This window comes from Symphodus melops, assembly GCF_947650265.1.
Source record: "Symphodus melops genome assembly, chromosome: 16".
NCBI lineage: Eukaryota > Metazoa > Chordata > Actinopteri > Labriformes > Labridae > Symphodus > Symphodus melops.
This window is the reverse complement of record NC_136706.1, coordinates 10,693,312-10,719,533: the sequence shown is the minus strand read 5'-3', so window position 1 is coordinate 10,719,533 and position 26,222 is coordinate 10,693,312. Positions and strand designations below refer to the sequence as shown.

At 37.8% G+C, this 26,222-nt stretch overlaps 2 protein-coding genes across 3 annotated transcripts; both read right to left on the bottom strand.

Moving 5' to 3' along the window:
* Positions 1-44: 44 nt before the first annotated feature.
* On the bottom strand, positions 45-13,863 carry fyb1b (FYN binding protein 1 b). Of its 2 annotated transcripts, XM_079364833.1 has the most exons (19): positions 13,528-13,863; positions 8,750-9,755; positions 6,210-6,336; positions 6,028-6,101; positions 5,639-5,661; positions 5,300-5,352; positions 4,568-4,700; positions 3,910-4,069; positions 3,618-3,738; positions 3,349-3,368; positions 3,143-3,215; positions 2,914-2,997; positions 2,399-2,439; positions 1,747-1,828; positions 1,534-1,633; positions 1,102-1,264; positions 969-1,002; positions 843-874; positions 45-334 (listed from the first exon to the last, which is right to left on the bottom strand). In XM_079364833.1, the coding sequence occupies exons 1-19, from the start codon at positions 13,528-13,530 to the stop codon at positions 312-314; spliced, it is 2,352 nt and encodes a 783-aa protein (XP_079220959.1). In that variant the 5' UTR covers positions 13,531-13,863; the 3' UTR covers positions 45-311. The 2 variants fall into 2 exon arrangements, with proteins under 2 accessions (XP_079220959.1, XP_079220960.1); XM_079364834.1 differs by lacking the exon at positions 2,914-2,997.
* Positions 13,864-14,969: 1,106 nt separating this feature from the next.
* ccdc80l2 (coiled-coil domain containing 80 like 2) lies at positions 14,970-22,985 on the bottom strand. Its single transcript, XM_079364835.1, has 12 exons — positions 22,386-22,985; positions 22,217-22,305; positions 21,946-22,119; positions 21,694-21,845; positions 20,362-20,676; positions 19,965-20,199; positions 19,697-19,853; positions 18,961-19,097; positions 18,700-18,851; positions 17,814-17,917; positions 16,455-16,535; positions 14,970-16,296 (listed from the first exon to the last, which is right to left on the bottom strand). The coding sequence occupies exons 1-12, from the start codon at positions 22,666-22,668 to the stop codon at positions 15,965-15,967; spliced, it is 2,211 nt and encodes a 736-aa protein (XP_079220961.1). The 5' UTR covers positions 22,669-22,985; the 3' UTR covers positions 14,970-15,964.
* Between the last annotated feature and the right edge of the window lie 3,237 nt (positions 22,986-26,222).

Here is a 26,222-nt window from a genome sequence, read left to right as displayed (position 1 = left end):
TTGACTATGTTGAGATGTTGCAGATAAAATAACTACTCATAAAATATCTTGACAAAGTTTATTTTGCAATATGAAAAGATGACATTGAAATCAAACTAGCCCCAATCTAGATCTCTGAATGACACCCAACAGTCCTATTTATCCGGACATTTAAATTTAGATAAAGAAAATATGAAGTAATCATTTACAATAGCCATACAATCTAATTATCATTCTAACCATAATTAGCTCCAAATGTTAATCGCCAACTGACAAAATAAATAACGTGAACATTTCACGGAGCAACAATAAATGTGGTGCAGGATGGTTATTTAGTCGTTGTCATAGATGCAATCTGAAAAGAAAGAAAGAAATTGTTATTTCTAATGCCTCTTTGGCCTGGTGTTGCTGCATGTTTTGACAAATAAAGGCAGGTCTCAATCAAAGACCATGTGCGTTTAGTGTTGAAATAGTTTGTGGATCAAACATAAGGAGGATATGTATGTCATAAAAAAAAAAAAAGAACTAAAACCTCTTTCCAAGAAACACAGAATAATGCTGGGATGTGTACCAGCGGCGCAGCAGAACACTCTGTGAAAAAGCTTAAACAAATTCCTGATTTGTAATTTAATTAGTTTTATCAGTATATCAATATAGTACATCTTTGCTGTTCACCAGTGTTGTTTGAAAATGATTAGCGGCCATCTGGTACTGATGTCTGTCCCTAATAAAGGCAGGGTCATTTTATAGACTGGAGTAAATAACGCCCTGTGTTAGTTTTACGATAGTCATAAAGTTCCATTGAGTGAATAGTTGAGATATATATTTTCATACAATTATGGCAAATTGCCCAAAAAACATACCATCTCCAATATCATCATAGATATCTCCATCACTGTAAACAAGAAGGAAACAATCAGTTGTCAAATATGAAGAAGGCTCTAATTCTTAGACAGTGTATGTATGAATGTGTGGCTGTATCTACTTACTCCATAGCGATGTGGCTGGTCGAAACATAACCAACTGTAAAACGCAAACAAACAAATTCGTTTTGTGCTACAAATGATCTAAAGGACACTGAGTTCATATTTGAATGATCCATAACGAGCAACGAATACTCACACTTGCCGTCCTCATTACGACAGATCAGTTTGTTGTCCACAGCTTTAACTATGACGTCCAGTTTCTCTCCTGCTTTGACCTGGAGGTCTTTCCCGCCCCACTTCTTATTGTTCAATGTTGAGATAATGTCCACCTGGTATAACACCTGGATCTCCCCTTCATACTGAAAAACAAATCAAATAGCCGAATAATACATTTTTAATTTACACAGTTGACCCCATTACATTACTCAGACCATAACAGGCAATATTTGAATGGTCTTGGATTGAATCTTTTTTTTTTTTTTAATTGTTATAGATTTAGTAATTCAATTATACAGCAACAGTTTTTCGCACTTGAGATATTATGTTACAAATGTCCAGTTTTAGTGCGATCATGGTTACAGTGAGAGGTTCGATATACATGCACAAAACACATAATGGAGAAACATACTTTAAACTTCTTCCTAAAGTCCTTTTCCTCTTTTTCAAACTTTTTCTGCTTCTTTGAGTCCAGATCTTCAGTCTGTCGTTTGCTTTTAAGGGTTGGAAGGCTTCAAAGCAAAATGGGTAGAAGCAATATAAAGTTCAGACAGTTTAAACCATGTATGTGAAAATGACTGAATTATTGTATGATCATTTTATTGTAGTACTGATATCATCGTACCTGCTGATTGGAGGAAGGGGAGGCGCGTTTTGTGAGTCAACGTCATCGTATATGTCATCGTCAATTGCTGCGCCGTGCTGATCTGGGATCACAAAATGAAGGCGAACTGTCAGACTCATTAAAATGAATTCATAAGGGTACACATAAATTTGACTAGGTTTATCAACTTGATTATTAGCTATAAAGGACATAAAGAGACTCAATGGGGACATTGTATTTTAACCAATTAAGCTTGAATGCGGACCTTTTGTATATTAATTTAGAGCTGTAAAAACATTTCTTAGAAAAACAATTCTTCAGGTTTTGAGTGGTACAATATTAAATAAATCAGATATAATGGATCAAAGATTCTATTCCATGAAAGGAAAACAAGCAAAAAAAGATGCAAAATTAATAGGGATCGATGACAAATTTAAAAATCTGAAATGTACTTGCAGTCGCCAACATAAATCTCTGTTCATATCAGACCTGCTGACGCTGCAGCAGCAAAACCGTTTGTGTGTATTGAATTGAGTAACATTGTGTTCATTGTGTAGGATTACAATGAATTCAATGAAACACTTGACAAATTGTAATTTTTGAAATCCGCACATTTATACATTGATTTTCATGTATTATCCATCCATGTAAGTGTATTGAGAGTGAGTGATACCTGCGTTCGCGTCTGCAGTGAACTGGCTGGGTGGAGGCACTCTGGCACAACAGAAGAAAAAATATAAAAAAATGGCATCATTTATATCACAACAGTGTTATTAATAGAAGACAGTTATTGATTAAACACTGTAAGTAGCCAAAATGATTAATGAAGTGTATGAAGTGAAATATCATATTATTATTAGTATTGTTAAATGTGCTTTTTGATGGCGTTAGCAGAGAATGTCCTGATTTGTGATTAACAGTTATGCATTAATTACAAGTATGCAAATTACTTAAGAACATTAGTAAAATCACAGTTTACATATCTGCATTGATGTAATCACAAGAACTACACTTAGATCAGAATTTGTCATTTCAAATCCTGCAGTGATTTTTAGAAAGAGGGGTTAAAACTGAGGGGAAAAAAAACGGGATTCAAAAAAGCGAGTAAAAAAAAAAAAAGAACAGTAATCAGGGATTAAAACAGTGGCAGTAGATCTGTGATCAGTCTTACTACAGAGTGTATTTTACACTTTAGTGCTGACAGCGCGCATACTCCTCTCGAACATCCGCAGGAAGCCTCCAGGCTTCGTAGAAGACCTGGGATCCAGGGGACTAGAGAGCCAACTGAGGGTTAAAACCTTACCATCTCTCCTTCTGCATCAAGTTTTTAAATATTTGTTTTTAAAGCTGAGTTGAAGCACATGAAACACACAGGCTTTGAATGTGTAGAGCACACATTAAATAAAACTTTTCTCACCTGACTTCCAGGTTTGGATCAACAACATCGTCATATATTTCTCCTCCTTCTCCTGGTAGCGGGGGTAGGACAACTACAGGACATAAGAAAAACAATTTTGTAATAAGTGACTTGTTAAATCTCAGTCGAACATCCATCTGATCTGAATATAAGATTGTAGCTGTTTATAATGAAATCAATCTTATTCTGTAAGATGTGGAGCATACCTCCTGGTCCTTTGAGCCCACTACAGAGAAAAAAGATTTGAGAAAACAATGTTGTGATGCATAGGTAGAGTTACATGAAGTAATATAAAATATAAAATGCAAAAATGTCAGTTTTTACTTTTTAACATTTAGGAAATAGATTTATCAATTTCCTTCTTAGGTAAAAGATATCCAAATTACAAACCATTCTAACCAAATCTCTAAATCTGACAGACAAACAGTAGGATGTGTAATGTGTACCGCAGAACAACGGTCAACATTCTTGGTACCTGTTGTCAGGAGGAGCGACATCGATGTCATCATAAACCTCTGGGTCGTAGGCCTGCTGAGCTTGGTGATTCTTCAGAGTGTTAAAGTCAATTTCCACTGAAGTTGTTTTTACATAACCAACTGTTAGAAATGAAGAGGAACGTGAAACACTGATTTGTCTTTATCTAATTATGACTAGTGTAATTTGCTGCATGTTTGTGTACTTAGAAATGAAAAATAAGAATATGTACAAAAAAACAACAACATTTTGTTGTTTTGTATTTACAGATGGGACTTAAATGTTGAACTTACTGGATCCATCATGTGTCCGACCCAACCATTTCCCTTCTGGGTTGCCCTGGACCCGGATGATGTCCAGACTGTCTCCCTGCTTCAGAGCCAGGTCGGTCTTGCTGCCCCGACAATCCACACAGGCTTTCCCTCGTTGAATCACTTCCAGGGGACCAACCAACTAACACACAAACAAGAACCCGTAAACAGAGTCAATGACATCAAGAGCAGACAAAGTTAATACATTAGGTATGGCAACATATTATGGATTTTACGCAGAATGTAAAAGTGTAACAGGTTGTTGTGTACAAAGGAAATAAAATTTTTTTCCTCTTTATTACCTAGTCTTATGTGAGAAATGAATAGGCTACCAAAGGAAGTTTGAGCCAGTGGGCATTTAGCGTAGCTTAGCTCAGCTACGCTTTGAAATCGTGGTAAACAGCTTGTTGTACATTTAAATAAGAGTTCTTGTTTTTAACGTGACAGAATGTTTTGGCTGACATAACTTCCCTTAAAAAGCCGCTGTTGTCACATGCTTCAAGTACTTCAGTTAAAGGAATCCACACAGACATGACACAAGTTTTGATCTTGTCATCTATACCTCTTAGCAATGTATTTCAAGATGTTCCTTTAAAGTTTTATGACAGCTTCAGTTGGTAGTTTCATTTTATTTTCTTACTTTGAATTTCTTTCTCACGTCTTGTTCCTTCTTCTCACGCTCCTTCTGCTCTTTCCTCTCAGCCTCCAGACGTTTTTTCTCCTCTTTCTCCTCTTTCTCTTTTAGCTTTTCTTGTTTCTGTTCAGTTGCTTCCCTTTTTTATATATATAAAGATAGAGTACACCAGAGGTAGCATTAGACAGACTGCAAAATCAAGTATTACTATTTTAAGAATGGGTTGAAAAAAAAAGACAAAACACCAGCATAAAAATGTAACTGATTTTGAGGATTAATGTCTAAATATCTTAGCCAAAGTACAAGTTTTCTTCAATCATTATAATTGAACATAAATAAATATACCTTATGATTGTTAACTGGTGCAGCAAGAAGCTGATTTCCTCTGAAAAGCTGTTTCAGCTTTAAATTTGGTCGATGCCAGTGTTGAATCACTCAGCAAGCTAAAAAGCATAATTTTCTCTTCCTTCCCATTTCTGTTACTAAAAGTACACCCTTCATGCGTGAACGATCTCTTGTAGTGTCCTTAAACAACCACCAGAGAGTAGTGTTGGTAATGGCTGATATGAATGTAGCTGACCTGTGACCTCAATTTGCACAGATGTATGGAAAGAAGCAATTCGACCAGTCCACCCTGCTCACATTTTAAACGTGAGTAGGGTGGACTGCATTTAAAGACAGGGCCACGACATTTAAAGTCAAGGCTTAAAGTGAAGAGTTGAGGAAGAATGACTTTACCATCGTTCATCAAGATCCTCATACATCTCTCCATCATCATCATCACTTTCCACCTGGGCCACAGAAGATGTGAATAAAATCAGTGATCATGGATAAAGATTTGATTGTTAATGGACTTGTATGTGTGTGTGTGTGTGTGTGTGTGTGTGTGTGTGTGTGTGTGTGTGTGTGTGTGTGTGTGTGTGTGTGTGTGTGTGTGTGTGTGTGTGTGTGTGTGTGTGTGTGTGTGTGTGTGTGTGTGTGTGTGTGTGTGTGTGTGTTCAACTCTGCACATGTACCGCAGCAAGATTGAAATGTGGATTTATTGTATATGAGTGAGAGTATTTCAGCATGCCTCACCTTTGCCCTCTGACTTGGATGGCCTAAAGAGACATAAGAAATGAACATTACAAGAACATAATGATCTTTTTGTAATAGCTACAACATTCTTACTCATAGAATAGTACTATATCACCCAAGCTAAACTATTGATAACAAAATTACAGTTTTGGCAAAAGCATGAACATTAGAGAAGGAAACAAATGAGTACACGGTCATACACGAAAATGGCCGTGTACTGTTTAGAGGTGATAACTGACATAGTTTCTGTTCTGCGTGTCCTCTAAAAATAAGATGTGGAACAAGCTTCAACATAAAATACTCGTACTGTAGTGTGTCTTCCTTTGCTAAACACATTTGAAAAAGCCATGTGGCTGCTTTGAAACTTTGCATTTGATCAAATAGTGAACCTGTAGATGGTGGTAGAGGAGGAGGGGGAGGGCTGAATTCATCAACATCATCATAGAAGTCCTCTTGCTGGGCCCTGAAAGTTAAAGTCAGGGTGTTAGTTTATTGGAGTAGCTTTTTTTTCAAAAATTCAAATATCTATTGATTCATTTGTAAGGGTGTTTGTCATGAATGATTGACTTACATGGTTCCAGGATGACGTGGAGGCAGACTAGGAACCGCAGGTTGTGGAGGTTGAGTTGGGGTCACATGGTTGCTATTGTTACTAGGGTGAGAGATCGGGATGAAGGGTTTCTTAAAAGTACCAGGACCTGGTAGAAGTAAAAATGTGGAATGTCAATACAAGCAGACATGCTCTGTCATCAAATATATATGCACATATATAAGGGCTTACTGTATATATAAATTAATTGACAATTTTCTCACTCCCAATAAAGTGAACACTTATTGCACATGAGACATTGCTGTGCCCTAAAAAAATGAAATAACATCCAAATATTCTGACAAATTAAAGTCCTGAATTTGAAATCGTACAACAAAGACTTAAAAGAAAAACAGTTAAAGTGACGAAAAAGGGAGCATTGTGGAGACGAATGATTCATGATGTATCCTGTTGTTGTGTTGTTTATTATCAGGGATGCATGACAATGTGAGCATCTTCTGACTGTTGAAGTTGGTAAAGGGTGAGCTTATTTTAACATTTATACTGTAGATTTTTCATTTAATAGAGCTGTATATTGAATGCACATCATTTGTTTGTTTTTTGTGTAAAAATTTGTTTTATGCAATTTTTAGGGTTTTTTTGCATAAAAAACAAAGGGTATTAGTATCAGTGTATTAGCACCTCTGACGGGCAGTAAAGTACACTCAGTGGATAAACGTTAGTAATTACCTCAAAGTTGTGCTCAAGTACTGTACTATCAATACAACAAACAATACGTCTTCAATAAAATCTACACCTTACACCAGTTTATGTTCACATTTTTTTCCTTGGAAAATAAAAATAAATATCGTGTCCACGGAAGTGCACAAAGCATTGGAACCAAAATTTAAAATGCTAAGAACTATTCACACAATGTAGAATTTACAGATTTACAAAAAAAAAGTGCAACTAACCAATATATGTGTCAACATCAAAACAGTTACATAAAGTTTCTGTTCATTTTCACCTAATTTTTTCCCTTAAATGGCAGTAAAATCAGACCAGCTTTTGGTCTATAAACAGAGCCTCTCACTTGAAACTCTCCCTGTTTGCTGGAACTTACTTCCCCATTTGGTAAAACCGACTCAGCTGTCAGAGCGATGGGGGTTGGGGGGGTGAGAGAAAGGAGAAACTGGTCAGGGAACTTGTCCCGGGGAAAAAGAGGAACCAAGAGTGTTTTTATTTAATCTTTCATCTAAGGTTCTGAACAAATGTACAGAGCCTCATTCGTAAATTGCACTATTGCACTATAACTTTGTACAAAAACCATATTCAGGACAGGTCCTGTTTCAACAGTATGAAAAGAGGACTTATTTTACAAGGGGAAGTTGTTGTCTGTTTGATCAGATAACTCCAAGTAAACTTTTCAACTGAAGACAACAAATTGCACACGTCACTGTGACCACACTTACATGTGAAGCAACCCTTTTCACACCTCTAAAACGCTTTCACACAAAGTAGACCAAATAGTTTCAGAGAGAAACCCACTTGTTTTTCAGACTTTGACAAGGCCTGCACATTTACCCTGAATGGTTGCATTTCACCTGATGAGCTCCTGGCTCATCTAAAAGTTTGTGCTGGTTTTTTTTTGGGTTGTTCACATGGGAAATAGCAAGCAGAGGAACAAACTCATACATATCATACAAAATGAAAAACAAATGGTGTAAATGCAGCCAGAAATAGTCTAAATGTTCTTGCCTGCAGGGCCCCATGTGTGGCCCAGTGAAGTGTCAGACGTTCTCTTCTTAAACTCCCACACTTTTTGTCAGCTGTTTGTAAGTAAGTCACATGTTCTATTCAATAAGCAAGAAAGAGAGGTGTATCATTTTAACCATTATTCTCTTCACCATTTTACTTCCTTTTTATTATATTTAGAAAAAGTTGTTGTGTTTGATAAATAAGCACATTTTTGCACCAAAGACAGAAAAATTTGCCAAACAAATTGCATATCCAAGATCTTGATCATGAGTTCATATCGTTAAAATTAAAAACCCAAACTTTACGGACATATCTTTATAAAAGGTTAAATGCAAGCTTTTTACTTCCTGCAAAGAAAAATCAGGAAATCTCTGCTTCATGTGACTAAAAGTGTGATAATATACTGTATTTTTTAGAAAAGATAAGATAAGATAATTTTTATTTTTTTTTATTTTTGCAAAGTTTGCGAGGGTTGCTCAAACAGGCCATTTGGAGACTTTTCTTTGTGACATCACAAAGGGCAGTAACCCCTCCCCTGCCTTCTCACCATAAAGATAGGGCATAGTGCAAGAAAGTCTACACCACCCAAGCTCTTCCAGAGGTGTGTGGTCGAACAAGGCTCTGAGCAGGGCTGAAATTGAGTGTTTTAAAGACATGCTAAAATACAGGATCAACGTTTTTTTGCCAAGAAACTTCACAGACATGTTTCAGAGACTTCTGAGACGTATTTAAACCTGTGTAAAATGAGTATATATGAGAACTTTGACCCTGTATTAAGGCATCTCTTTTAAATAAACAAAGCAGTAACACACACTCTAACTTACCATCATCCAGGGCATCAGCACCTCTTTTAAAGTTCTCCAGGTTGACTTTGGGGGGTCGGTTAGGCTTTGCAGGAGCAGGACCCAAAGCTAAGCTGTTGGGGAGGGGGTTACGCTTTGGACCTGAAGTAGCATCACCGTTAACTCTGGTTGTCTGAAGTGAGGTCTGAGATGGCTTCTTAATGCTGGGTTTCTTACTAGCTGGTGGTTTGGGAGGTGGGGTGGAGTTATTGACAGCAAGGGGTGGCTTCTTGGCTCCATCAATTTTCACGTCACCATCCGATGGGTCAGTCTTCTCCTTGTTAAACATGTTCTGAGCATTCCTGAAGTTGGAGGTGGGCTTAAAAGTAGAGCTCGGTGGAGCAGGACGTTTATTTGCTGGGTCCACGTTGGTTCCCAAGGTCTCTTCATTTTGCTGCCGTAACTTTCCAATGCTGCTGCCCGGTTTTTGCTGTAAAGGCAGTTTGGGTGGTGTGGAGCTGGTTACACCACCAGCGTTGTCTTCTTTGAGCCAGCTGGGCTTGGAGACCCCTGCTGAGGAGGGTTTAGGAAAGGTGGGTTTGGAGTCAGACATAGTGTGGCTGAGGGAAGGCTTGTTGAAAGGAGGCTTCTGAGGAGTGACTTTATTTTCAGAGGCCTGTGAAATCGACGTTTTAAATGGTACCTGCTGTTTACTACCAATAAAAGGTTTGCTGTTGGTGTTGGTGTTGGTGTTGGTGTCGTCCTGGGTGCTCCCAAACCGGCTAGCCAGGGCTTTAGCTTTGTTCGGTTCATGTGCGCCTGTGTCTGTCTTTGTCAAAGTTGGACTTTTCAGGTAAGGAGGTTTGGGAGGAACATTTATCGCACTGCTTGAAAGGCTTTCCAGGACAGGTTTCTTTGTGGGTATGGTTGGGCCAGAGGAAAGGGTGTTGTGCAGGGGTTGTTTCGGACGTGCCATTGTTGTGGAGGAGGTTTCGTCATTGCTGGCTCCACCTGCCTGGAAGCGAGCCATCATGGCCTTTACGTCACTCTTGGTATTGTGGGAAGAATAGATCAGAAAAAAAGAGTTAATTACCAGAATTCAAAACCAGACATATAGATTTAACATGTGCTATGCAGATGTGTGACAACAGATCAGGAAATGCTGGACAGAGCAGAAGTAGAATTAAATAAAATAGGTGCAGTGCCTTTCCTTTACTTGTTTTAACACTTCTAATCAAGTTGATGCAACTCCCACTTTCTGTGGTAACAGAGTAAAACATTTTTTGTGAAAGCCACTCACCAACCATGTCAAATTCAAAGACCTACACACAGCTGCTGAGGAGATTCAGGTTGTCTGGTATTTCAGGGTTTGTGGTTCAGTCATGTTAAATTGTGCATAAATGACATAACTTTTTTGCTCAGTTTAACATCAATTCATACTTTAAGACCCTGAGTCTCAAACTATACTATAAGCTAGGGAATTTGTCTTAGTGTCACAGTTATTGTTCATTTCCATCACTTATGAAACCAGGCTGGTTTCAGATGAGTTATGTTAGCCTGCTGAAAGTTGTATGAGGGCATTTTCTTTTAAAATATGACACATTCAGGACACAATCAGCAAATAGACAAGAGTAAGCATTTTGTCCATGTGGGCCGCAAAAAAACACTCAAACTTAAAGTTTCTTTAAGAAAAAGACACTTAAGGCTACAGTACTTGTATAGTGACCAGACAAGCGCCTTAATTCCTACATGGCCGCTATGCATAGAGGAATGTGTGTGCGTCATCATCCCTTTGTTGTTTACTGTTATGAAATAATGTAATGTATGTTCTTTTTCTTTTATTTCATAGGAAGGTAAAACTGTGTCCACTTTAGTTCAGCATAAAAAAGGAATTCCCCTAGATCTGTGTACTCAACAGAAAGAATGATGTTCTATTGATTATTTTTAACCTCTGGGTAATAGCACTAAGACAACAGCACTAATGAAAGCAAAAGTCCTGTATTCCAGTTTATGAGTTTCCTCCATCTAACAAATTAAAGTTATCACCTTAATAGTATTAAAGCGCTTATTTAGGTCCTGTGGCCTACTTAGGGAGAACAGAGAAGCATAATTATGCATTCCTCAAACTCCTTACAATGTTAATATTGTGATGTTTAAAATATTGATATTAAATTCTAATATGTTAAATTTACAGCACTTTTAAAGCAAGTAAAAACATTTTGCTAGTGAGCAGGCGACAGATACAGTAAAGGCTTTAGTGCTTCTCATACCACTGTTTCAAATGTCCTATCTGGCCTTATCGTTTTTTATTAACACTTTGGTGAATAATATACCTTGTACACATTTTCATGGTCAGGTTAACAAATAGTACTTTTTTGAGCGTTTGATGAAATTAAAGAGGAAACCTGGTTTGAACTTGAATCTGAGCTTTAGTGAGTGTTTGACTACATGTTTGGTTCACACTGTCACAGCAGACTTGATCCGGCATCAGTCAAGTGACAGGTTCACAAAGTGGCCCTGTTGACTTACAAAGCAAATGCCACACCCTTTAGCTGGAAGCTGGTTTGACCAAGAGACGGCAAACCAGGAAGGGAGATTGTTGGTGGAGATAATAATTATAAGGACACACCGCCACAGCTGCTCCTACAGCAGAACAGTAAAAGTGAGGGAAGCTGTATAGAGGAAAGTACAAATGTGCAAAATGGAGCTAAATGGGAAGTAAAACCACAGTGCACTGGAGATTCTTTGTTTTACACAGTAGCACGCAGCTATAAAAGGGTGAATAGTTATACGTACAGAAAACAAGGCAGCTGCCAGTAAGGAAAATTATGTCACTTAAGCTGGAATAATTGAACCTTTTTATATAGCCTGATATCACACATCGTCTCTGGCAGGGAAATTTAGTCTTCTTGTAGTCTTCAAATCCTTTCTCCTAAAAATGTTTACAATGCTGCCGAACAGAAAGAACGTTTAAGGACTCAATCGATCGATTAAAGATTTTTACTGTTTATGAAACAGATGGAAAATAATACTGAAATGTCTTTTATGACCTAAATGCAAACAAGATCACCAAAGAAAAGATCGTCTGTTTACAGCCCGGATACACAGGATAGGTGTCAGACAAAGGGATTTACTGCATGCTACAAAACATTACATTTTGTTTTATTTTTTTTACTTTTTTAAGCTTTCCACAGCTAAAATTTTAAATCCGAAAAGTGGTACCACTTTGTTAAAATGTTACACCAGACATTTTTTCTTGTCTTTATATAGACCAAGTTCGTAAAATTTCTCAAACGTGCAAAAACTGGTTGATGATTTTGCTTGAAAGTACAAACACAGATGATATCATATATTCAAAGTAGTAATTATAAGCCATAAGCAGCTATTCTTTAAAGCTATAAAAGCTATACTGTAGCAGTATAGCAGCTATACTATACTCTATTTGAGGTTGTGTATTGTGTGATTTGGGTGCAGTGTTCCTTTTAATGGTGTTGGTAATATCCTGCAAAAAGATACGTGTTAAGTCTGACATATACCAGAAGAGAAATCACATGTAAAGAAAGAGAGGCAAGTTCACACTTCTGTTTTTTAACCACAGTAAACTAAAAATTACCAAATAACAGACGTTTGCAATTACTGCTTCTCTAAATGTTTGTGCCGTTGCAATTTTGTAAAAAACCTACATTTTCGGAATCCCCGCTCGATAATGAAGAAATGTAGCTTCACAGAACAAATTTACCATCTGAGGAAAGCACCGAATACGTTCAACTAGGAGAAGGAGAACTATGCCCTGCTGACACCCTTAATGTAAATCAACGAAACAAAAAAGCTTAAGATGATTAAATTCTTGATTGTTTGCAAACTGCTCCACTTCCAGCCACTGTATAGCTGAGCTAGTACATCTGAAGTTGTGGTGCTGAATGGCGATGGCCATCTTAGTCATGCTGAGGTTATTGGTTGCTCTCAAATCACAAAAAAAACATATTTGGTTAAGGAGGCATTAAAATTGTAAAAGTATAGACATCGGATTTTATATCTGGAATGTTGTATTAGGCCCAAGGGTTGTTGGAGAAACTGGAGACAAACGGCATTGATAAAGGTTTGTCCTGTTTACAATCTACTGCTGAGTGCAAGGTCACTTTGGTGCATCGGTATGTTGGGCACAAATATATCATCCACTGATGTGTTTATTTTATTTAGCTAGTATTCCTGCTACTGCAAATGTAAGTCAAAATGCCAGTACCTGGGCTATAATCAAGCACCAGAATATATCAAACCCAGTATTCCTTTTTAGAGGTGCATAAATGAATTCGGTCTTCTGCTCAGAGTAAAGAGGAACCGTTGTTTCTATTTCCAGTGTGATGAAAACTAGAGCTGAAGTCATCTTGCTCAATGTAGTTGAGATAAAACTAAGAACAACAAACCAAACAGTGACTTTTTCAGTTTTTTCGAAAGAAATTTAAGGCCTTAATCATCAAACATGTTACTCATTTTAAATGAAGTCGTTGCTTTGTTTAGATAACTTATAGTCCTTTAAGCACTTAAGTTATTTGCAATCTAAAACTTTTTTAATAGATATATATTTGTTATGCACAAAGAAGTACTGATGATTACACTTTAAACAAAGGATACGAAATGTAATAATGTATTTCCAATGGTATCTATACTTTATTGAATTACACGAAAGACCTCCAGAGAAAAAAAAACAAAAAACAACAACTCCCAGTTTAAGATTTCAAATCAGTGTACTGTATAACTTAAGTAACATCAAACATTGTAAATCTTAAAAGGGATCTTTGAAACCTTTTGTTTGTACTCACCATGTTGAGGATTGTAATCCCCGGCCCCACTGCTTTGTCCAAATGGTTGGAGTATTGTGTGCTCAGTTAATCAAGGTGAGTTTCTGCTTCTGTCAAAGACAGAAAGGCACTACGAGGTCGTGTATGACTCAGTGACTAAACGCTGAGCGTGTGAGTCTGTCTGTTTTGTATGTGGGGAGATGTATACACCGACTCATGAGCAACTTCCTCTCTCAGTGGCGTGTGTGTTTTGTGTGAGTGTCACAGTCACTGTTATCTGTGTGTTCAGATCTTGATTTGCCTATCCCTGGCTAACTCCAAGCAGTTTCCCTCTGTGCTCAAATGCTAATGCTCACTCACACATTGGAGGACAGAAGGAAAAAACTGCAGAGTTTTGTCCCTTAGCAACCATTTTATACATTGTAAATGTGATGCTATATAGTTAGTTAGTTAGTTACTTTATTGTCCCCGTGGGGAAATTCATTTTCACAGCTGTACAGGCAGGGAGACACCATACTCACACATATAACACACATTTCTGAAAAAATACAAATATCTATTTCCGTTCGTGATTACATATTGTTTAGAGTGTTGATGGCTGTGGGGATTAGACTGTTTTTAAATAGTACTCTGTTGTATCTGACGGATCTGTATTGTCGACCAGAGGGTAACAGGGAGAAGCAATGGTGCAGTGGGTGGGTGTGGTCCTGTGTTATTGCCTGTGCGATGCGTGGTGACTTTACTTTACAGCTTTACATTACAAGTTCATTTTTGCATGCTTATATTTCCTTCTTACAGGGCGGCAGAGGCTGATGGGAATGACATTGTTTTTCCTCGTATTTTGTCATAAAATAAAGCTTTGCTCGATGATTAGTAAGTGCATTGCCAAAGTCTTTCAGATTACACTTGTTGGGCCATTTTTACATTGACTGGATTTAATGGAAATTCTTTAGGATTCTGGCATTCTGGTGTGTTTCATGCATTTCGACTTCGGACTGTGGACCAGATTCGGCAGGAGCATAACCAAAAACATTTCATCAGACAAACAAGATGGTACATAAACTGGCCTTTCATTTTGTACAGTAGACTGTGGCGTGCAGACTCTCCCAGGATGCACTGGAAAGAGGGCATTCATCTCAATTTTCTCCACCATCCATCTTCCTTAACATGACACAATCTGAGACCTGATTCACCTGGCTGCCCTTTATTTGCACTGTGGGAGGACCATCATACCAACATGCATAACATAACATGTAAAGATTTTAGACTGTAAAACTACACCATTCAAATCCACTGGATCAGAATACATCTGTACAACCCTGAGTCAATCTTTTTTTTTTTAATTCCAAATTCAGTATTCTTTAAACTCTGTGGTCCAGCTTTGGACAACAATTCAGTGTTATTTTTGTAAATTATTTATTTTGTTCCAAATGTCCACAGGAAAAAAAAAAACGTATGGCATTTTTCTTCCAGAGATGATCATAGATAAAGCTTGAGATGTGTGACAAACTTCTTCATCACTGTTAATTAGTTTTGAAAAATGAACAAACGTTGACAAAAGTTTCTCTTTCTGTGAACTTGTCTTTTGTTTTGGAGCCGTCCCATTCACTGCTGCTTTCTTATTTTCAATGCAATATTCTAAAACATATGTACTCATACAAAGATGTGCTGTTTGGTTTTAATACATTCTGCAGATCAGAATAAAACAATAAATAAAACAAATATCTTATCTAATTATAGTATCAATCTTTTCATTATCAAAGCCATATTGAATACTTTAATTAGAATTATTTTAACTGGGGTACAGGGAGCTATTGCAGAAAATCAATCCTGCATTTAAAGCATTGTTAGAGAAAAATCTCCTTCAGCATGCAACAAGTCCAGTAACAATACCTTTTTTATTTTAATAACCCTGAGGTGTCTAAAATCTGCCAATCTAAAAGAAAAAAGAAAACAAAATCATAGATTACTCTCTGAGTTAAAGAAAGACTTTCTTTTATGCACAGTTTCAATTTAATCAACACCACATTTCAGCTGAAGATATTTAATATTTACTTATTTGTTTACTTTAAACTCTGAATGTGTGTCTACGTGGCAATGGATGGAATTTTTTAATTGTTTCATGGATGCTACAATCGGATAGAATGCCTTTTATTGTCATTATACAATTTTACAAGGAGATTATTTACAATCAGCAAATATTAAAAGAAGTCCATCATTTATTGAAAAAAAAGATTTGCTTGAGTATTATCATTCATATTATTGCTCTGGGTGCCATTATTATTGCAAACATAAAAGTCCAGCTTGTTATTTGGTGTCCAGCATCGTCTTTATAAAATAATCCTGTGAGACATGAAAGTGAGCATTTGAGGCCTTTGTTTAAAAATGTGTTTATGTGGATATTCATGTATTTGCTCTCTCGTCACAAGAATTGCATCTTCTTCCTCCTACATTCATATCATTGCTCTGATCGGTGATACAAGTACGTCTCGTCCGGCTCTTCATCATAACCTCCATAATGCCTCTCATCACTTCCTCCTCTTCCTCTGTCATCAGGACAGTGGATCCCCAGTCTCTTCTGAAGCTTCTCCTCCTGGAGGCGGAGCTCCATGGAGTCCACCAGGTCGTAGATGTTGTCCAGTGACCACATGGGTGATGGGAACCACGCTTTGACATCACTGTCTTTTCCTACAAACACCATGCTGAAGTAGTCTTTACTGATCTTTAGCTGTTCTCTCACATTGTTTACTGCGTCTTGAGTTAACGGCTCAACTTCACTCTGACTGCGACCTGGAAGATGAAAAACAAGGTGAACAACACAGTGTAATACGAATCTCCTAAAAACCAAGCTCGGCCATGTTTCTGTACAGAAAATTGGAGGTAAATACAGAGTTCATGTTTCAGTCAGCTCCAGTGCACCGAGACTTCCTCATCTCACTATGACTCACCATTTAGGGGAAATAGCTCAACAGTTCCTGATGCTTTGTCTCCCACTCCAGTTAGCTTCAACATGGCAAAGTGGCGAATACCTAAGGACGCAAAAGGGCTCGTTACTTTAACTGAGAATATGAAACAAATAATTCATACAAAAAGTACCTGGTCTATTTGTGGTTTGTATTATAAGATGGAGAGTACAAGAGCATGGGACTTTTAAGTGTCTATCACTGAGTTACAGCCTAGCTGCTACCTTGAAATAACACAAGACACAGGCAAATAAGCTGCTGTTTACATACTTATTTTACTGGTGCATAATAAATGCACCAGTATTTGCATTTGCTTATTTATAGCAATTTTTTAAGCCTGATGTAAAACTTACTGGATCTATTTCCAACTTACAAAATATAATAAATGTTTGACCACCTGCGTCTGTCCGTACTGTAAACGGTGTATTTTTGGCAAGCAAAGATAATTAATGTTGTGCATGGATATTAAAATAATGTGAAAAAAACAGTGAAGGAAGATGTGAAAGGTTATGACTGTGTCGATAGATCCAGCACTTAATTTGGCTCTAAATGACCAGTATAATCTGGAATCAATTGATGCCTTTAATATCGTATCCATGATTCTCAAACGTAAATGTTAACGACAGATGAAAGCGGCTGAAAGCTAACGGTAATGGGAACTAACAGGTTGTCATATTTTTAACTCGTTATATGGCCTGTTGTGTTTCTGACTTTTCAGTATCAGTTGTCTGTGTACGTTTTCATCAGTCAGGAAGCTTGGAATTCAGCTCAGATATGTGAGGTTACCATGACCTGTTCCACCCCAAGCCCTTTCTATTTCTTCAATGTATTCATACCCAAACTTATCTTATCTTACTTATATTTACCCAAATATATCTCTGCAGCAACAAGGTCTATAAGAATAAACTTGATATCGTAATAAAGATAACTCTTTAGAGATTTACTCAGAAGTATAAGCATCATTATATCTGTTCCTGTAAAGACAGATGGAACATAGCATAAATGTAAGATTGTATGTTTATGTTAATTCTTTTCTACTTTTAGTGTAAATGTTTCCTGTAAAATGCTGCAGCAACCTCTGCAGTTCTTCTGAAATCCATAACCCAACATCATGACAATACCAGTGCACAGTTTGAGCTAATTAAAGTGAAGCAGAGCAGAACTACAAAATTCATGTCACCTCTTTGGCACAATAGAAGGGAAACCAAACATTTCCACGGAGTGCAGAGCAGACAGACAGACAGACAGACAGACAGACAGACAGACAGACAGACAGACAGACAGACAGACAGACAGACAGACACTGTCTGTTCAGTACATGTACAGTAAATGTTAGTTACTGACCCAGGTGACACTCCTGTCCTCTGAGAGCAGAGAGCTGCTGTTGGAAGGAGTAATCGTCCTCAGATGGAGCAGAGATGAACAGCAGTCTCCTCTTAGACATGAACCTAAAGAACAGATCAAATGTTGTTCCAAGTTTAAATGTTTTAATATCAAGGCAATCAAAGTATTATCCTGTCCTGAATCCATGATGTGTTCAGACACATTAATATTGGACTACGTGGAAAAAACGACACCAACAAATTGATTTGACAATAAACAGACAAGTTTAAGAACTTTAAGGTAGCTACATATTATAATGTCAGGATTTAGCTTCTTAACTGATTTTTTTCTAATTTTTTTTATGACAGAAATGTTGTCTCAAATGTTAATAGCAATTATAACATTTAGAGGGTATTAGCCAAGCTGAGGCTATCTCTGTCGAACCCTGTAAAGCTTTACAGGGTTTGAGTTAGTGGCTTCAGCTATGTAGCTAGTTTTGACCATGTTCACTTCAGCTGTTTTGCCTTGGTGTACAGGTTATATTGAGTTTCTTGAGAATGAAATCTTTCAACTCACAAAATGATGTGGTGGTTCAACTTCTGAAATGTTTTTTGTTAGTTTTTTGGTGCACTGTGTTTTTTCCCTTTGCTGCTGTTGTGGCTCTCCCTGTGTTTTCAAAACTTGCTTATGGAATGCAAAAGCATTTTGTCACAATCTTCTGTAATAAATCACCTTTTTTCATCTTTACCCTACCTGCAGGTCTTGTTCTTGGCTCCAGTTGAAGACCAAATGTCATGAGATTATATGTTGGTATTGATAATAAGCCCGTACAGATAATATTATGTAACCTGTCTTACTTTGGCTCTGATTCTAATTCAAAAAATTAACAGTGTTGTTGTATTTGTACCTGAGCAGGACATTTTCAGCTCCAGGCTGTTGCTTGTCTGTTGAACAGACTGGAGGACTTTTCCTTTCCTTCTCTTTTTCTGAACGCCTCGAGGGAAAGTTGTCGATGTACTCAAAGAGAGCAGGACTTGATGGAGGAGCCTCGAAGATTCTCTTGGGAAAGATAAAAGCTAATTAAGCAAATATAACATTCACCAAACAGGTCTAATGATGTGTATTTGTAGTCCTCTAAACATGGAAGAAAAGGAGGAGACAGTCTTACATCAGCTTTTATATCGTAGTCTGTGATGGTCATAGAAAAGAGGTCAGATGAGGACAGGCCAAGCTCTGTTCTCAACAGAGAGATCAGCCCTGGATCTGACAAATGATCTGATTGGTCGCTGAGTGGAGGCTCAGACTCTAAAACACACAAGAAAGATTTGTGTGTATAGATGCAGAGAACGCAAACACAATAACAGACAAAATATCACACCCAACTAAAAGCTGTTGTCTCCTAAAGCTCAAAGCAACCCCATGGTTTAAGTGCCCTCGCACATTACAGAGTTGCTATAGCAATGAATGCTGTTTGCTATTACAGCTGCTTGTCAGAAGCTGACTCTTAAGTTTTGCTATTCAGAAACACAGAGCAAGACACCACAAAACGGTTGCAGACGAATTTCTAAATAACAATTTGAAGTGACAACAAAACAAAACAACGCAACAAAAATCAAAAGAATGCTGCAACGAATCAAAGAAAGTAACTCACAGTTTCATGCTGTCGAACTTCAAAGTGACTGAACCTCTGCTGCTGTAACTATGAAGGCATTATATTTGCCTTTTGTCACTTTCGTGATATATGCAATGTTTTCCTTTACTTTAATAGAAGCTGTGCTTAAAATAAATATCTGCAAACATTCCCAACTGAAAATCCCTCTGATAAAAAGCTAACCAAATTAGCATGCAAATATATTAAACAAAAACAATATATACAACGGCATAGGTGTATAAGCACATTCTACCAAGCTGATGGTGTTGCACTGAAAGCATGGTTTCCTTTCCTTGTCCCACAATAGTTGCCACAGTGATCTTCCTGATAGCGAGGTCACAGTGTCGCTTCTCGTTCTCTTCTTTCTGCTGCAGGTACAATGTTGCATCTCTACTGGGTGTTGACATCAACTACCACCAGTGCAACAAACACACAGATCAATTACTGCAAATACATGATAGGATGGTTCTGATTGATTTAGATCTGGGAGAAAAGTCAAATAAAAATGTGAAAATACTCACCATTAATCTTCTCGTCCCCTTAAAGCTGTCCAGAAACTCCTTCAGGGAAGTTTTATCCTTCTCACTGGCATCTCTGTTGGACTTCTTCCCTCTTCCTTTTTTCCCTTTCTTCCCTTTGCCCTTTTTCTTGGAGCCTTGTTTTTCCTGCGTGTCTTCCTTTACATTGTGCTCTTTTACATCTTCACTGTTTTTCCCTCCTTGTCTTTTCTTTCCTTCTTCTGCAGTGGAGACTGGCCTGAAGCAGAGAAGAAAAAGACTTTGATGTTCGTCCAGTACTAAAAGCAACTCTGTCGGGTGAGGAGGCACAAGACACCAGATGGAAAGAAAAAATCTCAGCAGTTTCAATGAAATCAATCAAACGTTCACACTGTTTCATGTCACAAAAGCTGACGAGCACCTGTTTTTCTTCACTTCCTCACTGCTCTTTGACACAGATGGAGGGCTGAGAACTGTTTCCTGTCCTTTAGATTTGGCTCCACCACTGCTTGTGTCCTTTCCCCTCTTGGATCCCACAGCAGGCACTTTGCGGATCACAAACCTTGACCGTCCACTCAGTATATCCTGGATTTTGCTTTTCAGGGCTGCTTTTTTGTCCAGGGGAAGTTGTCTTTGTAAAGGGACAACAGAAGTCACATTTCCTCTCCTCTGAGGACTCGGCACCATCTTCTTCATCTTCTTTCTTGACACAATCTTCTTTTTAGTTGTTTTACACCTGAAACCAACCAAATTGTGCGTATTTTTCAATAGATACAAATACATACAAAAACCCCACCTTATCCTAATTGTACAGCATTATTAACCAATGTTCTAATTATAGAGACATGCAAATAGAATTTTAATTCTAAACTTACACTTGAACTTCACCCAAAGACTGTATATAGGAAGTTGACAAAGCCTATGTGGGGTTGATTTTAAACTTATCAATGTCCATGGTGGCAACACAGTGTTACCAAAAATAGTCCCATCATATGGAGACTGATGTATTACCTCATTTGCTATTATATTCCAAATGAAAAAACTCACAGTACAATAATTGTATTTCCTTTTCCTGTCATATGTTTCAGTTGTCTGATGCCTCATCTTGCATTCATGGGCGTGAACAAATGTTTTGACCTTTAAAAAAGTTTTGTCAAAGCCAACGATTCAATGTAATAAATCCCAACGTCATGTCCCGCCTTCTATCTTGTGATTGGTTCTATCTTGTTTTAATTGGAAATACATCACGACCCAACGGTTAGATACTCATAAAGTTTCGTTTCATGGCGAATTCAAGTTAAAATTGTTGATAATGCAGAGTGTCCTTCGGGTGTCCTTAGGGGTGTGGCTACCAAGTTGTCCTAATGGTCACCTCGGGGTTGGAAGAACAAAGATGGCGGTTGTCAAAATGCTAAACTGTATCCACTTTTTTAATATATTGCTTCCTATCTTGGCCAAGACACTCTTATAAATTAGTTTCTTTATCTCAACTAATGCCATGTCCCACCTTCTATCTTGTGGCAGTACATTTGTTTATTTAAAATAAACTTTAAATAAATAAAACTTCACATTTAAAGTTCATGATTAGTTTAAAAAAATCACGATAGAAATGCACACCATTGATGCTGTACCACTTCAGTGTTTTGCAGTTTTCCTCACTTTACTTATAAAAAGCTAAATATTACAATTGATTTTCAACTGAATCAAGTTCTTCTATTTTCATTTAGCACATGATACTGAGGTATTAAGAAACCTTAAATTGGATCCTTTTCTGGTCATCTTCTCCAGCTTTCTCACGGGGAACTGATCTATGAGCTCAAAAATGGCCTCCACACGGACTGGATACGGGAAGCGCTCACTGACCCGAAGGTTTTTCTTTAGAACCAGCATGGTGAAACCTTCCTCCTGAAACAATCGGCGTAGCAAGGCAACAGTTAAGATAGCTATGCAAATATGAGAAAGTAAAGAAACGTCAGTATTCTGTGGAGAGGTTAACTTGGTATACCTGGTTTGTAAGATCCAGATAGTGCAGCAGTTTGGTGACTGTGTCAGGATCCAGGCTCTCTACTGTGGCATCACCTTGGAAAGTTGTTTTCTGGATGCGACCTTCCATCATGGCGTTCTGGATGATTGTGATGATGAATGTGTCTCTTTCTGCTAGACGACAGTTCAGCCCTTTCTGAGAAAAAACACAAACACCGAAAGAAAAAGAACATGAAGAAAGAAAGAATACTGTTTTGTTACTCCCTCGTGAGATACGTTAATAGGATCTGTACCTGCTCCATGTCCTCCAGCTGTTTCTCCATCATACGAAGGTAGTGGTCATTGTGAGATGGGGCTGTTATCAGCCACAAGCGTTTTTTACCTACAGTGGAAAAGAAGCATAGAGGTGCTTTTAAGCAGAAGAACAGACAACAAGATCAGCACAACAGAACTCTGCCTTGCCTGCAAAGTCTGCCAGAAAATCCAGCTCCGACGCCAGGCTCGATGATGGTTCTCGAGCTCCTCTGTTGTCTCCATGTTCTTTGTCTTCATCCAATCCCAGCCCCTGCTCTATTCCTGGAGGGAGATCTGAGTAGTCTCCCCAGTCTCTCACATTTGGGTCCAGCTGATCCTTGGGCTTGTTGCGGCTGATGCCCTGCCACGCAGTGAGCAATCTCGGGGAGCTGAGACTCCACAGGGCAGCAAAAAACAACAGAACCAAGTGAGAGCGATAGAAGTAAAACATCCTTAATGACACGAGCGAGCAGTTGGTCGGTTTGTCAGTCAGCAGGAACTGTTCAGCAGCTCACAAAGAAGGCATGCGTAGCGTTGTGTTTGACAACCTTATGACTGCAGGGATGCATCTGCAAAAGACAAGATGCATTCACCAGCTGTTTAAAAGAAGCTCCAGATTGTCGGTCCCAAAACTTACAGCGGAGAAACCTCCATACTCTAAATAATAATTCAAGACTGAAGCATTCTTGGGCCTTAAGAATGCAGGTGGACCGAATCTGGAATTGTGGAACTTAGAGGTAAAAAGACAAAAAAGACTGCAGTAATGTTAACCCCTCTCCCCAACAGAGATAGACTGAGACTGAAGCTTTTTCCCTCTTTGCAAACACTCACACACATGGTCCTGGTTCACATTATACCCTGGGCTTGTTAACAGGAAACTCCTGGAATTCACTCTGACTTCAAAGCTGTTTCTTGCTGGAAAATCCACCCCCTGTCCCTTGCTCTCTCTCTCTCTCTCTCTCTCTCTCTCTCTCTCTCTCTCTCTCTCTCTCTCTCTCTCTCTCTCTCTCTCTCTCTCTCTCTCTCTCTCTCTCTCTCTCTCTCTCTCTCTCTCTCTTGTTCTTTTTCTCCACACACATGCCTCTAACATTTCTGTATCAAGAAAGTACAACATACACATGCAGAATATGACATGCACTTGTCAAAAAACAGTTTACCCATGTGCGTTTGTGTGCAGTCACACACTTAATTGTTGGGCAATATCAATTAGACAGTTGGGTGAGTTTGAGGACAACCACCCTACTGTGTCTTTGATCAGCCCAATGAAACCCTATCTATTTTAAGGGTGCTGTGAAGCTAATCCTGACCTCTGAACTTGCAAAAAAAGAGCAAGTGAAGAGACTATATTCCTTCAGAGGTCAGTCAAAGGTCAGATTAGTTGTTTTATCATATCTGGGGGCATTTGATTCCACATGACAGGTTTTGATTCTAACATGTGTTAATATTTTTAACAGACAAGCACTGACCATACATAATAAAGAAAAATGTGCAGGCTGCCTCACACATGCTGAGGAAGAAAAGAGAAGAAAGAAAGGGGGAAAAAAATAAAAGTGTTGCTGGAATGAGGAAGTTAATGTAGGAGATAAGAATTAGTTTGGTTTAGAGGTACTGCAATCATTTAACAGGAGTTAAAGTTTTGTTAAACAAGAGAATTATTAGCTTCCATAAATAACTCAGACAGGTGAATGCGGCAAAATGTGACCTCAGGCAAGTTAACCATGGCATACACGAGTGAAGAAGAGGAATTTATCTCACCTATTACCACTACAGAAATGCTCCACTAAACACAAACCACAAACTGTTGAACCAAATCCTGAAGCTGCTCTTTTCTCAATGCTTAAAGGCATGGTTGGTAAATTTTTCCAGATACGTTTTTTAAGACTTTGGTTGTAATTGTCTTTAGATCCTGACAGAAATAAATAATTTTTAAAAAAAAACAACGATGAAAATGTTTGATCTGTAGCAGTTGTAAGCATGTAAAACCTTTGACCAATGCCTGTCACAAGGTGCCAATGTGATGAACCAATCATGTCTTCCTGTCTGTCTGCTCGCTCTCTTCCACTTGCACGCACAAGCCCACACTGAAAGCGCTTCATGGATGACAGAGTTTAAACTGCGAGTTTGGCTCTAAAAAGTCGATATCTAATGGTTCTGGATCGACAGAGATAGTGATATAGTTTATCATTATATCCAAGATATAATGTTAAACTGCTGTCAATGAAAAACATGTTTCCGTTATATTAAAGTAGGCAATGTGTCAACAGTAAATGTTACCTCTATTTTCTTTATTGTAATGCATGAACAACACATATAAATTAAATGGTGGGAGATGCAAGAGTATATGCATGTGGCCTGAGGGGGAAAGAAGAGTTTCTTTTTTTAATAAGTAAAGTAAGAAATTGATGTTAAGACCTTATACTGTAAACCAAAGTGTCTACTAAACAGAACAAGGTAGAGCTACAGGTTTAGCCATCAAATATGTTTTCTTCAGCCAGCTTCCTGAAACTAATGTGACATGTGTTATATGTTAAAAGTATAGTTTTTAATATAGAAAGAACTAGAAATGAGTGGATAAAAGGGCAGATCAAAGACGTGGGAAAAACCAGTGTAATTAGAAGAACTGTTTTTATAGGGCGAAAAGCTGAAATGAAAAACAGCCGTAGCAACAATGCATTCCTCTCTATGAAAATGATAAAGAGAACCAGATGAGCAGTGTGTGTCTGAGAGAGAGTATATATCGGCTGGTGTATAGAGAATGTAAACTATAATTGAATGGAGGTGTTGGTTAAGAATGTGAAGATAAGAAAATAAGTTTTTACAATAGCACATAATAAACTTTAATATGTAATTAGCAAATAGTTTAAGGTAAAATAGATCAAACCCATTTTCAAAGTGTCTCTGGTAAAAATATTTCTCACATCAAATTCACACCAAAACAACACAGATGAGTATTTGGTGCCTTTGACTCATCAAACATACAAAAAGGTGCTATCCTAAACAGAAAACCTGGATGATAATCTTTCTGAGAAGTTATCAAATCAGTTTCTCATCTTGCAGGAGAAAATGTCATTGAAATAAAACAAGAAATGGATGGAAACAATGTTATAACATAAGGCAATACTCTATGAAAGAGCACCTCTTAGTAGACAAGTGTAAGTCATGCACCACATGTTCCAACAGCGTATGGCGTAACGGTGAAAATAATTGATTTGTGCATGAAGAAGTCATGGAGGGGACCTGAGTTCAACAAAACGTAACATCCCTGCAGTTGGTGTTGGTTGTTTCATGCTTCCTGAATTTTGGTAAACAATATGATACTGAAATTATATTCTCAGAGTACTTTTTTTAAAATTTAAAATGCATGTAAAATCATAATTTCCAGTACCCTCCAGTACACAATGCCTTAGATTAAAGACATGACAACATCTAACCTTTCGATTGGTCCTAATCCCCCTTCCACTGATCTCACTCCTCCATCCAAATGATTCAATATCTGGAAACATTGGATCTCATAGACAGTAGGCTATAAGTGTATGCTATTTCCACAGGTCATGAATTTAAAATTGCCAATATCGGTTTTAAGGGGGAACCACTGTGGGGACGCTGTTGCATGTAGAAATCTTTATATATTAACAGAATAAAAACATAAGACCGACTCAAATACTACAGGTAGTATTAGCACAGTCATCATGTGTTTACTTATGTTATGTGTTAAGAATTTTGGTAAAGAAAATGAAATCAAAAATAAGGTAGACCCAGCTTAGATCTAAAATTTCACTTATGCAATCTACATTATAGTCTATATTTACACATTTAACATTTGCCACAATACAAAATAGAAAAAAACCCCTTTGAACCATTTCACAAGACAGGTGCGCGGGAGGTAAACTTACACACTGTCCAACTTGCAACAGTTTATCTTATTGTGAAAATAAAGATGGTAAAATAGCGCCCCCGAGTGGACATCTAAAGAGTTGCATCTTTAGCTCAACTTTCAGTTTTTGG

Excerpts from the sequence above, each read along its gene's own strand:
- fyb1b (XM_079364833.1), bottom strand. Across the intron at positions 2,440-2,913 it reads CGCGCTGTCAGCACTAAAGT|AGTGCCTCCACCCAGCCAGT; the intron begins GTAAAATACACT and ends CTGTTGTGCCAG. Across the intron at positions 1,265-1,533 it reads ACTTTAGGAAGAAGTTTAAA|TATGAAGGGGAGATCCAGGT; the intron begins GTATGTTTCTCC and ends TTTGTTTTTCAG.
- ccdc80l2 (XM_079364835.1), bottom strand. The coding sequence starts at position 22,668 with ATGTTTTACTTCTATCGCTCTCACTTGGTTCTGTTGTTTTTTGCTGCC. Across the intron at positions 20,677-21,693 it reads AGAAAAGGATCCAATTTAAG|GTGTAAAACAACTAAAAAGA; the intron begins GTTTCTTAATAC and ends GGTTGGTTTCAG. Across the intron at positions 17,918-18,699 it reads GCTGAAAATGTCCTGCTCAG|GTTCATGTCTAAGAGGAGAC; the intron begins GTACAAATACAA and ends TCTGTTCTTTAG.